General features: G+C 48.8%; 1 protein-coding gene across 1 annotated transcript; it reads right to left on the minus strand.

Moving 5' to 3' along the window:
* Positions 1-524: 524 nt before the first annotated feature.
* LOC103582714 (calcium-binding mitochondrial carrier protein SCaMC-2-like) lies at positions 525-12,071 on the minus strand (the record flags this gene model as incomplete). The annotated part of the gene is made up of 5 exons (XM_008564233.1): positions 11,696-12,071; positions 1,955-2,081; positions 1,791-1,878; positions 1,089-1,124; positions 525-636 (listed from the first exon to the last, which is right to left on the minus strand). Coding segments are annotated over exons 1-5 (588 nt in total), but the record flags the coding sequence as incomplete, so codon positions are not given.
* Positions 12,072-12,444: the final 373 nt, after the last annotated feature.

The following is a 12,444-nucleotide window of genomic DNA, read 5'->3' on the forward strand; positions in this document are numbered from 1 at the left end:
AACATAGACCTGTATTTCTGAATGTGGAACCGCAGCTGATGGGGGTGAAAGAGCAGCGTGTGTGTGGCCATGGGGACATCCTCTTTTGCCACAGAGAGAAACAGTACCAAGAAATAGGGTAGTGGGGGACTCCTAACAGCTCTGCATCTGTGGTCTGTATAGAGTAGCCCCCAGCCCCCAGGAAGGACCACACTGGCTTTGGGTGAACAGGAAGCATTAAGGGGAAGGGATATTTGAAATAGACCGTGAGGAACAGGTAGCATATGGGGACAGGAGGACACCCTGGCAGTGGGACCTTGTGTCCAGGGAACATTGGGCCACTCAGGTTGGCCGGCAAGTGAGAAATGGAGGGAGCATGTGACAGCTCTGCTGGGCCAGCCGAGGAGGGGACAGACTTGCTATTGAGGAGGTAGCCAGGAACCCCCAGCCCCACTCCTGGCATGGGGATGCCAGATGCTGGGTGAAGGGGACCCTGTGAAGGGATGAGGGAGAAAGCGTGTTCAGGACCGGGACGTGGGCCTCACCGTGGAATGTTTCCAGTAGAGGATGATCTCGGGGATGTTCTCCACGGGATGCAGAAGGTGGTAGTCTCGCCACTCATTCCAGTCAATGGTCATCGTGCCATTTTTATCCATGCTGCAAGACAGAGGCACGGTCACCCACGTGCAAACACACCCCATCCACCAGCTGCACTTCCCACCTCCAGGTGAGCCCAGGGCAGGTGACCTGGCCACCAAGGAAACACAGAAGCTGTCTCTGCCCCCAACGGGAATGGGCAAAGTGGCTCCACACCCCACCTTCCACAAAAATGCAAATATAATGGCCCGTGAGAACCCCGCTCTAATCAGGCACAGATGTTGAGGAGGGAGGCAGTCACAGGGTGACACGAATACTTACTAGGTGACAGGGCCCCAGAAGTGGCCCGTTCGTATTCTGACAGACAGTCTCTGCCCCCAACGGGAATGGGCAAAGTGGCTCCACACCCCACCTTCCACAAAAATGCAAATATAATGGCCCGCGAGAACCCCGCTCTAATCAGGCACAGATGTTGAGGAGGGAGGCAGTCACAGGGCGACACGAATACTTACTAGGTGACAGGGCCCCAGAAGTGGCCCGTTCGTATTCTGACAGACAGACAGAGGAAGATGCAGAGGAGGAGAAAGGAGAAACAACACAAATAAGTGCTCTGAGCAGGCGCTAGTGAAGCAGGCACACCAGGACATGGGCACAGCGCGGCACAAGGACGGCCCCAGGGACCGAGGCCAGAGGCTGCTGTCCCTGAGGCCCAGCCAGCCTTTGGGCTCAGCCAGGAAGAGAGCAGCTCCTCGGGCTATTCCATCCTATTTCCCAGCAATCACCCCCCACCAGCGAGCTGTCTTTTGGAGCGGCACATCTGACTACAGTGTTAAGAGCAAGTTACTAGCCTGGGGGGAAAAATCCACCTCAAAATGAGGGCCGTGGAGAGCCCCTTCTCCCTTCCTGACCCTGGAGGGGGTGTTCCTTGCTGGCCTTTCACCTACTTGAAATCCCCCCAGCTAGTCTTTTCTCTACATGGGCCACTGTTGAACGGGCATGATCCCAGGTGATTTGTGGTTCTTCCAACCTGAGGGGCCTAATATCTAGTGAGATGGGGGCCACTGGGCAGGTAACTTATTCATCCTTTCAAGCCACGAGAGGGCCAAGTTCAGAGGAACGGGGTCAGTAGGGTGATGGGCACCACAGTCAGTCCGACAGGATTTCTTCTGTCACACTTTCGTTAAACCAAACACAGAGGCTGGCTAAGTGCTCACCTCTTGAGGATCTTTTCTGCCTGATGTTCAGATATCTTGACTCCCAGATCCCGCAGGGACTGCACGATCTCCTGAGCATCGATCCGTCCTGCCACAACACAGGCCATGAGTAGGAGCGGGCACCTGGGGGTTGGAGGGTTGGGGAAGCTCCGGGCAACACTCACCATCGTTCTTTTTGTCTAGACTCTTAAACACCAGCCTCAGCTTCTTCTCGTGATCTTGGAGATAATGGACGAACTCTTCAAAGTCGAGCTGCCCATCGAGGTCCTTGTCTCCAGCTTGTACGATTTTCTAGAAAACAAAAGTGAGGTTTTGTGTTTTAGCTCACGCACCAGCCATTCCGTGTGCCTTGTGGGGCCCCTTCCCCAGGAAACAGCTGTGCTAATCCATGAATGCAGGGGGGCCTGATGAGCTAAGACACTTCTGTCCTACTCCCAAAGCCTCCACGTCAATTTAGCCCCACGCCAGAGCCACTGCTTGGATCCCTGAGTACTGCCTGGCACCAAAGTAACTTGCTTCCCTCACAAGCAAAGAGGAGAAAGGAGCCCCTGGGAGGAGCCCTTCAGATAAGGCAACAGGGTGGCTCAGCGCTTGCACATTCCACGTGTGCTGGAGACTGGCTTGGTGCACAGCCAGGGTCAGCTGCTTGCTCCACTGCTGCGCTGTACCTGGACAGACCTCAGCCCCATGTGCTCCCTGCCGAGATGTGGGGATGGCCTTGGAAGCCAGATTCCATCAGAAACTCTGCAGCTTGCTCTTTTTATCCCTAAAAGTAGCACTGGCCCATGAATGATTCGGTGGCCAGGATGAAGGTAGAGGCAGAGCACTCTGAAGGCTGGAGGAGGGGTAGGAGCCAAGGGCGACTATTCTTGTGCATGTGCTTGAAGGCACTGCCAGTTCCTGATCTCAGGGAAGCCAGATGATATAACCAACTCGAGCTCTCTGAACCAGGCATGGGAAATGAGGGCAGCTCTGAGTAATAGGTTAGTGACCCAAGAAGGCCTTACGAGACCCTGTTCCTTGGCCGTGAGGTTCCAAAACTCTGCACCTCCCCTTAGGAGATGATCTTTGCTTAGCACTGTAATTGGTTTTGGATGCTCAGCAACTGGAATTTCTCCACAAAAGAGCCAACACTTCCTGAGCACTTAGCATGTGCCACAGGTCACGCTAAATGCTTTACCTCTAGCAACCCACTGAATCCTCTCAGACAGCTCCAAGAGGTAGGTACTATCACTTCCCCCATTTTGCAGAGAAGAAAACAGGAGTTCAGAGAAGCTAAGTATTCATGCAAGGTCACACAGCTAGGGAAGTGGTGGGTGGGATTCAAGCCAGGCCTGTTGGACTCCTGAGCCACCTCCCTACAGATCCTGCTGCCTCCCTAAAGGTTAATCTCAAGAATGTGGGGACAACTGTGAGTCACTCCAACTCAGCATCACTCTGAATCTAGAACCCAAAACTAGAACTACTGAGGAAAATGGTTACAGGCCCCGTGTGTTCCCCGATTCTCTCAGCAGGAAATCCATTCCCTTTCTACAAAGCAACCTGGGCTTCAGAGTCTCTCAAGCCATTTGGGGGTGGGAAATTGATGGACCATCGGCATATCATGCTCTCAAAGGATTCCAGTCGTGGTCTCTCAGACTATACCCTGAACCACTTGAGAGCTCTTTGTGACTCCTCAGCTACTAAAGGCACTGGGAGGAGGGTGGCCTGGACAGATACCCTGTGATCAGAAGAATAACACGTGGGGTGTGGCTGGAATGTGGGACAGATGCTGGCACATATTTTTTCTGCTATCTGAGGTTATGTTAAATTCCTGCAGACATTTGCATCAGCCAATAGTGATACAAATTACGTATAAGGTGATCACTCCAGATTTCTGACAGGAGTGGAAATAGAGTCTATATGCCACTTAGGGAGGAGGCGGACATTATGCACAGAGCTCTTTGGTACCCATTTCCTGTCACCGAGGCGATCCACGCACCTTTTTGGGGCGGGTGCTGTGATACAGACAAGCCAAGGATGTACTCATTGCAGCCTATTTCAAAATATTCTCAAAGTGCTTGCTTCACTAGGCCTACTTTCTGTCTCCTTCCTAGGATATGCAAATCACCCTTCAGTGCACCCGGTCAGACCTCCACTGCCATCATGAGCACTGGGGACAGCATAGAATCTCTGCTACCTTCCCACTCCACAGGGATGACTGAGGGTCTAGAAGGTGGGAAGGTCCCCTCCTTTCCCACCCAGGACACACTGCTGCCAGCTCCAGCCTCACGGGGCATGTTCAGCTCTACTCTGCAGCAATGATCCTAGCTCCTGGGCCCCCAAAGAGAAGCCTCTTGGTCTTTCCCTCCCACGTGCTCCTGGCCTCTGTCCTCCCAGCTCAAAGAAACAGTCCCATGGATCCGGACTGCCCCCAGGCCTCCTGGCCCTGTATTTCTCAGGAAATCCCCCACTTAGCAAAAGGAGATTCCTTTCCAAGATCTTTCTCCCACAAGTGCCTTTTCTAGAATTCCAGCCTTCCTTGGAGATCACATGAAAACCAGTCATTCCCATGACGTAGACCTTTTGCCGGGTACAGCCATAAGACAGCTGGGAAAAAACCTCCCACATTTCAGACATTCTTTTCTCCTGGAAGGGGACCCTTTGACACCACTCAATGCCTGCTGTCCCTCCCTTCCCATGGTCACCCATACAGACCTGCTTCCACTGGCGGTAGGTGGAGAACTCCTGGGAGGGGATAAAGACACTGAGCTTGAAGATGGACTTCAGCTCGGCAGGAAGCCCCTTGGACTCAAAGTACTGGAACTCGGTCTGGGCCTCTCCGATGAGTGGCATATACAGGCACAGGCAGAGCATGCTGACGGGCACTGCTCAGCTGCCGCTGGAGCAGGTTCTGGCAGCGTCAAGAATGGAAATGCTGCCTGGCCTGGAACCGTGCGCAAGATATGCTGGGCCTCAGCTGTCATTGGCTGCTTAAGCCGTGCCTTTTTACTTAATTGAAAAAGAAACACGCCCACTGTTAAGTCCTGCCAGCAGCCAACGAACATAGACCCTGGACTAGAAGGCGGCACCAGATTGCTCAAGGGGAGAGGTGCAAAGATCAGGACTGACGTCATCTGCTCCCTGCAGTTAACTCTTCGGGGAAGGAGTTCTGTCCTGCGTCGGTTCTGCTCTGCCCCGTATTGGTACCATGCCCAAACAAACCTTCACCCACTGGCTGCCAGCCCCTCCAAATAAACAAACAGCCTACAGCCTGTTTTCATACAAGGTCCCCAAATACAATACAGCGTCACACATTACAAAGGTTTTCTCCCCTTAGTAAATCATTCCCAACAGGAAAAGCAGTGGATGTACAGAGACTGGATCAATGCCTGCTGGAAAGGGGCCCAGTTTAATGGTGACAGTGGGACTCTGAGAGCTGGGTCCCCAGCCACTCAGGAAAGTGGACCTCACCGTGGGCCTGTTCGTCCTGCTGGGGAGCTGCCCCAGCTGGCTGAGCCTGGATGTGGCTGGTTTGGCCACGACTGGCCTCCCAGGATTGGTCTGGCTGGCTCCTGCTCCAGAGGACCCTGAACCCTCCACAGACCACGTGTATCTAGCGCATTGAAACTTCTCCCAGGCCACTCTGCAATGTGAACACCTAGGGACCAACCTATTTCCCTGTAGGCTTCATCTGGGTATCTCAGAAGCACCAAGGAGCTGCCATGATAGAGGTGGGAGAGGACACTATCGAGTCTAAAGGTCTCTATGCCAAGGACTCCTGAGATGCATCCATTGGGTCGGCCGGGCCTCATAGGGGACCCAGTCTTCAAAGCCCACTTCTGCTCAGACACTTAAAAGCTCAGGGTAGTTGTAGCTCTCTAGCCCAGAACTTTGCTATTCAATACAGAAGCTTTTTTTTTTTAAATCTTAAACTATTTTAAATTAAATGAAACTAAAAACTCAGTTCCTCAGTCATATAGCCACACTGCAAGTACTTGATAGCCATATGCAGTCACTGGGCATGCCATGATCACAGGCTAAACAACCCTTTTGGGTGAGCACGAACGAGAGGAAATCTCAGGTCCTGGGAAGATGTGATCATTACTTGAGGATGACCCTCTCCAGACCAGCCTGCGTTCTCTCCACCTCTTTCCTCCCCACAGATTCGTGCTATGGAGGAAGAGACCATGTCACCAAGATGAGAACCAGATCCATCTCCCACTTGTTCCTTCTATAGTGAACCACTTCCTCATATAGACTACATCTTCTCACTGCTGGCATGGATAAAAATGGATGGCTGTCATTTGGGGTCAACAAAATTAAAAGGACATCTTAATTCACTAAAAAGCTTTTTGTTAAGAACTTGTAAAGAGGATTTTAGGATGAGATATTGATACTTATGTACAACAGCATGAAACACAGATTACAAGTGATATGACATGTTGGCCCTTCTAAAGGGATCTGATGGTGAGTCTGTAAAAACAGGTCTTGGACTGCCACTGCAGGCAGATCCGAGGAGGCAGCTCCGGATTATCCAGGCAGATTCCTGTTCAGCCTCCTCATGATACTCAGCTGCCTCTTAAGCTGCCCAATTCAGAATGTTCTGCTTTGGAGCTATTTTGTGGTTGTTGTTGTTTTTTAAAAAGATGACCGGTAAGGGGATCACGACCCCTGACTTGGTGTTGTCAGCACCACGCTCCCCCAAGCAAGCCAACCAGCCATCCCTATAAAGGGATCCGAACCCGTGGCCCTGGTGCCATCAGCACCACTCTCCCAAGTGAGCCATGGGCCTGCCCTTTGGAGCTATTTTAACACACATCTTATCTCTAGTATTAGGGTCTTTGAAGGCAGAAGACTATTGCTTCAAACCTTTGTACTTCTTTGCCTGAAACTAACGTCTTGCCTTGATCATAAAAGGTGCTTCCTGAGCGGCTTCTAAATGAGTGAATCAGTTCAGCCACCCTCTAAGACCCCAAGACACAGACAACCCCAAGACACATTTATACATAAAAGCTAAATCTTGGGCCGGCCCGGTGGCGCACTCGGTAGAGTGCGGCGCTTGGGTGGCTTCTAAATGAGTGAATCAGTTCAGCCACCCTCTAAGACCCCAAGACACAGACGACCCCAAGACACATTTATACATAAAAGCTAAATCTTGGGCCAGCCCAGTGGCGCACTCGGTAGAGTGCGGCGCTTGGGAGTACGGCGGCGCTCCCGCCGAGGGTTCGGATCCCATATAGAGACCGGTCCACTCACTGGCTGAGCGCAGTGCGGGCGCGACACCGAGGGTTGCGATCCTGATACCGGTCACGAAAAAAAGACAAAAAAGGAAAGAAAAAAAAAAAAAGCTAAATCTTAAAATGCTGGTCTTCCTTTGTTAAATTATTCATGTTTGCTTCTGAAACTAAATTAAGTGACAGAGATCTGCTGAAGTATCTCATTTTAGTTATGGCTGAAGTCATTCCAATAAAAAATCAGTGCGGGCGCGACACCGAGGGTTGCGATCCCGATACCGGTCACGAAAAAAAGACAAAAAAGGAAAAAAAAAAAAAAAAAAAAAGCTAAATCTTAAAATGCTGGTCTTCCTTTGTTAAATTATTCATGTTTGCTTCTGAAACTAAATTACGTGACAGAGATCTGCTGAAGTATCTCATTTTAGTTATGGCTGAAGTCATTCCAATAAAAAATATCAAATATATATATAAATATATTTTTAAAGATGAGCGGTAAGGGGGTCTTAACCCTTGACTTGGTGTTGTCAGCACCACGCTCTCCCAAGTGAGCCATGGGCTGGCCCCTAAAAATATCAAATATTTTGACTGAGTAAATAAGTCATTCAATTGGAGATATTTCTTTCTTTCTTTTTTTTTTTTAAAAAAAAATAACTGGTAAGGGGATCTTAACCCTTGACTTGGTGTTGTCAGCATCACGCTCACCCAGTGAGCAACCGACCTCCCTATATGGGATCCGAACCCATGGCCTTGGTGTTATCAGCACCGCACTCTCCCAAGTGAGCCATGGGCCGGCCCGAGATGTTCACTTCTTAATAAAATATTTTTCAAAGAATTTTGGTTAACATAACTGTACCATTGAGTTTTATGATATGTTTATAAAACAAATCTGGGAAGAGATTTGAAAACAATATCAAGTAAAAATGAAAACTATATTCTATATTACAAGGAGACATTATTAAAATATTATCACATAAGTGCAATTGTTTTCTAAAAAAAAGGTTATAATCTCCTTGATTATAACAAAGTTCTTAAGTCCACACAGACCAGCAGTATTGTGGGGTCAGGAAATGTTCTGCATGTGGTTGTCAAGACATTATTTTACAATGCTAACATCAACTCTATTTCAATATTCAATATTACTTTTAAAAAAAAAGGTTTCTAACTTATTTTTATTTTGCTACTGTGATTTTTTTTCTTTTTAAAACCCAGTCAAATTTAGCAAGGGTGGTGGGTAGTGGCTGACCAGGTAACTCAGTCACAGCATGGTGTTATAACACCAAGGTCAAGGGTTTGGATCCCTGTTCTGGCCAGCTGTCAAATAAATAAATAAACTATCTAATCTATTGGGTTTCATGGGTAATTCAGAAGTCCATTTGCACACAGAAACTGGGAATTCTTTGCAAATGAACCAATCTCTAGGTGCCTAGTGTCTAAGGCAATTACTCTGTCCCTGGAATTGTAGGCTGTGGGGCCGAGAGGGGCCTGGGGATATCCCCTTAATCTGAGTTGAGCAAACAGGCCTAGAGAAATGACCCGGTTTGCCCAAGTCCCAAAGCTTATAGGTGGAGGGCTGAGCCTTGCACCTGGGGTTGGGCTCTTGTTACAATATCCATTTAAAACAGCACTCAAAACCAACGCTGCCAAAAGGAGATTCTAGAATTCAGTTCCCAAAGAATATCTAATCCTGACACTGAGAATTACAGTAAGCAATGCCTCAGATTGCAAGGTGGCAGGCATCTTAAAACAGCACTCAAAACCAACGCTGCCAAAAGGAGATTCTAGAATTCAGTTCCCAAAGACTATCTAATCCTGACACTGAGAATTACAGTAAGCAATGCCTCAGATTGCAAGGTGGCAGGCATGCTGGAAAAGTGTAACTTGAGCAAGTTTAGTCTTAGCTAAAAACAACAAAAACCTGCCTCTTTATCACAGCTTCTGAAATACAGTAAGGAAGAAATACGGCAGGCCTCCTGTTTCATTCCTGACAATCACACCAGCTCACGGCTAAGATCTGGGCATAATGTGCTGCCTTGTACACGATTCTTCTCTGCTCTTTGTATTTATTCTAATTTTGTGACATAGTTCTACTTCTGTTTCCTCTTCTCCAATGTCCATTCCTATAACTAGTATTCAGAAATAATGACAGCAACGCTCGGTCCCTTAGAATTTAGTGGCATCAGATTTCATTTAATCTGTAAAGTAGCTCTCACAAGCACTTCTCACCTGCAAATCTGCCAGTGCCACCATAAGCTTTCCTCATCCTACCACTCTGTCACGCCAAAAAAACCAGGTGCTTCCTGTAAGAGCCAGAATACCACGAGTAAGAACAGGATAGGTACAGTGGCTTTGGGAGTGGAGCATTACACCAGAAAGTATCTCCCCCATCCTCAGCAATGACTCAGACCAAGCCAGAAATATGAATATGTTTGGGAGCCTCCCAGCATCCGGCTCTACAAGCCCCACCCACCCTTAAGGCTCTCAAACCTCATTGGCTTCTGTGGCTGCAGTGTCATTTGATGATCATGTTGTCATGACAGCTTAGTATAGCCAGTTTCCAATGAAACCTGCCTATACTTGGCAATTACACACACAATGAGCAAAATTCTCTGAGCTTCTGAGAAGACAGCCCCTCAGGATTTGAAAGCTTGAATGCCGCTGAGGGCACCTCCCATTCCAGAGTAATGGCTTTCTTCTCCAACTGCAGATTAACTGAAAGACAAAGATAGAGGGGAAAACTGGGACAGTTCCTAGAATAAAAGCTTGCAGCAACCCGACTCACTAGTAGACATATTTAAACAGGGGAAGTGAGAGTAAAACAAAGTAGTGCTTCTGGGACACTGGGAAGCCGGAGGACCAACATGAACTTCTCTGTATGGTTTCCAAAATATTCTAGAGGCCTCTTCCTGAGAGAAATGGCCAGGCCAGGCCCGATCAGCTGGTGATCACAAACCCCAAACACCTTCAGAGCACATGCGCCGGTAAAGGACACATGCTGCGTAAATGCTCCTACTATTTCAATTCTTTGCTTATCTGCTTTAAGAAAATCTGCGCTGCCCAGATATACTTTCTTGCTTGCTTCAAACCAACCCAACTGCTCCGTCTCCCTCCTGGGGCTCCCCTTACACACAGCCAGCTGATCCACCTCACTTTTGGGAAACAGAGCTAGTAAAAGATGTGGGTCTCTGGATTCTGCAGGCCAAGAACTGAGCTGTTCCAAACAGAAAGTCCTACCTCTAGGCAAACCCTGGGGGGACAGCTGGCAAAGGGTGCCGGTGTGAGGCAGGGAAATGGAGCAGTTAATTATTACAGTCAAAATTAGATGATTTTAAAAGGCAACCAGCTAATCCAGGCCACAAGGCAAACAGGTCTGTAGATAAAAGTTCCTCACAAAAGCTAGCACCACCACCATTTCTGATCTTGCCTAAAACCATCAAAAGGTAGAAAGTGACACCCTTTTGAAGCACATTAAGCACGCACATCTCAGGCATAACACAGATTGTGAGACCCTGATGAGTGGAAAGAGCCCTTCACAGACTAAGGACTCTCCTCAATGCCCACACGACTGCAAAAGTTGTTGCATCCAAAGTCCCTCTCTATTAGCAAAGGCAAAATGAACTTTTATTTCTTAAATGTAGTAATTCAATTCAACAAACATTTTTGGGTATCTACAATGTGCCAAACATAGGACAGAATCCCCTTCCCTACTCTGATCGATTTTCTCCTGAGGAAGGAGAAAAGAGAAAAGCTCAGGAGGGAACAAGGTCACTCCTACCGCAGGCAGGAGAAATCTCAGCCACACACAATTTCCTTTCTACTCCAGACCACTCACTCAATCCCATTAAAAACTGTGTTCTTAAGGGAAAGCAAGGCAGTGCAGGGCAAAATTCCAGACAGATTTGGGGATAAATCTCAGTTCTACCTCTCCTTAATTGTTTAACCCTAAGCAATCAAGGCAAATTATTTAACCTTTCTGCACTTCAGTTTCCTTATCTGTGAAATGGGGGTACTGCCACTTACCTTGGCTCTGGTGAGGACCTGGTGCAATAACTCCTCATTGGGGATCGGGAGGGATGGAAGGCCCTGGCACTCGGCAGACCTGCAGTGGCCATGGTCATTCCCAGAGGGACACCTGCCTCTGCACCTCATGACTCCAGCCGCTCCTTGGACCCACCCCCAGCCCTCCGCTCTCTACCTCCCAGACCCAAAGGTAAGGCAGGTCTGACCAAGGCAAGGGGAGTGTGACCTTCACGACGACCTCTAAAGACTTGCTTCCCCAGCTCCAGGCAATTAGGTTCATCTTTCAAGGCATGCTCACTTGCCCTTTCGGCTTCGTCCTCCCTGCATTGTTCAGATCAGCTAAGACACAGTCTAATAGTTTGTCCCTTACTTTGAAATGGCTTTCTGCAGCCAAACTGACAAATCCTAAGGCAAATCTACTGAATCCAACATTTCTCCTCTCAATGGCCATACCAAGGTGATCATGATGAGGCATAAAGCTTTTACAGTGGCCACAGAAAGATTCTGAATTGAATCTACGAGCCTCTTCATTGCCTAACACTTCTTCCTGACCCCCAATACCAAACTGATTTTTAAAATAAGTCCTCCCTTTCTTCCCACACCCCAAGTTTTTTCAGGAAAATGACATCAGACCAGCCCCTAAACTGGGAGGTCCTCCTGAGGTTGCATTACCTTAGGAAACTGCTCTGCTGGTCCAACCACCAGCAATATGGTGGGTCTCTTTTCCGTGGCCTCAGCCCTTCCGTCCTGTTTCCCCAAAAAGCTTGGCATCTGGTCTCCCCGAGCAGAAGCCTGGGTGCCTCTGACTTCATGATCGTTCCCCTCTCTGGAGCCTTGGCACCCAGCCCTGGGGAAAAAGCTAGACAGAAAATGCCACAGCATCTGCAACATCTTCATCCAAACAGTGCCGATGGTTGACTGTTCACTTTTGAGGGACGTGACCACAATATCAAGGGTCTCTGGCTACACGGCTGCTTGGAAGACTAGCCTGGGGAGTTCTCAGGCTGGAAGCTTTGCATGCAGGGGCTGTTTCCTGCTTTTTCAAATTTGCTAGCACTGCTGTCGTGCCTGGCCTGAGAAGCAGCTCACTCTAAGGGAGCCTCTCCGGATGCTGGCAATAGAGAGAAAGGAGCTGGAGCATCCTCAATAAAAATTCACTTCTGCAGGTGGATAGTGATCAGATGTTTGGCTTTTTTTAAGAAAAGGAAAAAGCAACCGCCAAACAGACCTCTCCCGGAGGCAGAAGCAACTTGGAGCTCTCAGTTATTCAGCAGTCCTCGCTCTTCACCCAAGCCCAGGACCCGAGCATCCAGTCTGCATTCTCACTGCAGCAGGGCCCGGCCAATCACCTCTGCCGACACTACCAAGTTCATTATCCCAACCAGCACCAGCCCTCCAATCGCAGGTGGCTGATTTCCTGC

The sequence above is a fragment of the Galeopterus variegatus genome, unplaced genomic scaffold (genome assembly GCF_000696425.1).
Source record: "Galeopterus variegatus unplaced genomic scaffold, G_variegatus-3.0.2 Scaffold17514, whole genome shotgun sequence".
NCBI classification, from domain to species: domain Eukaryota; kingdom Metazoa; phylum Chordata; class Mammalia; order Dermoptera; family Cynocephalidae; genus Galeopterus; species Galeopterus variegatus.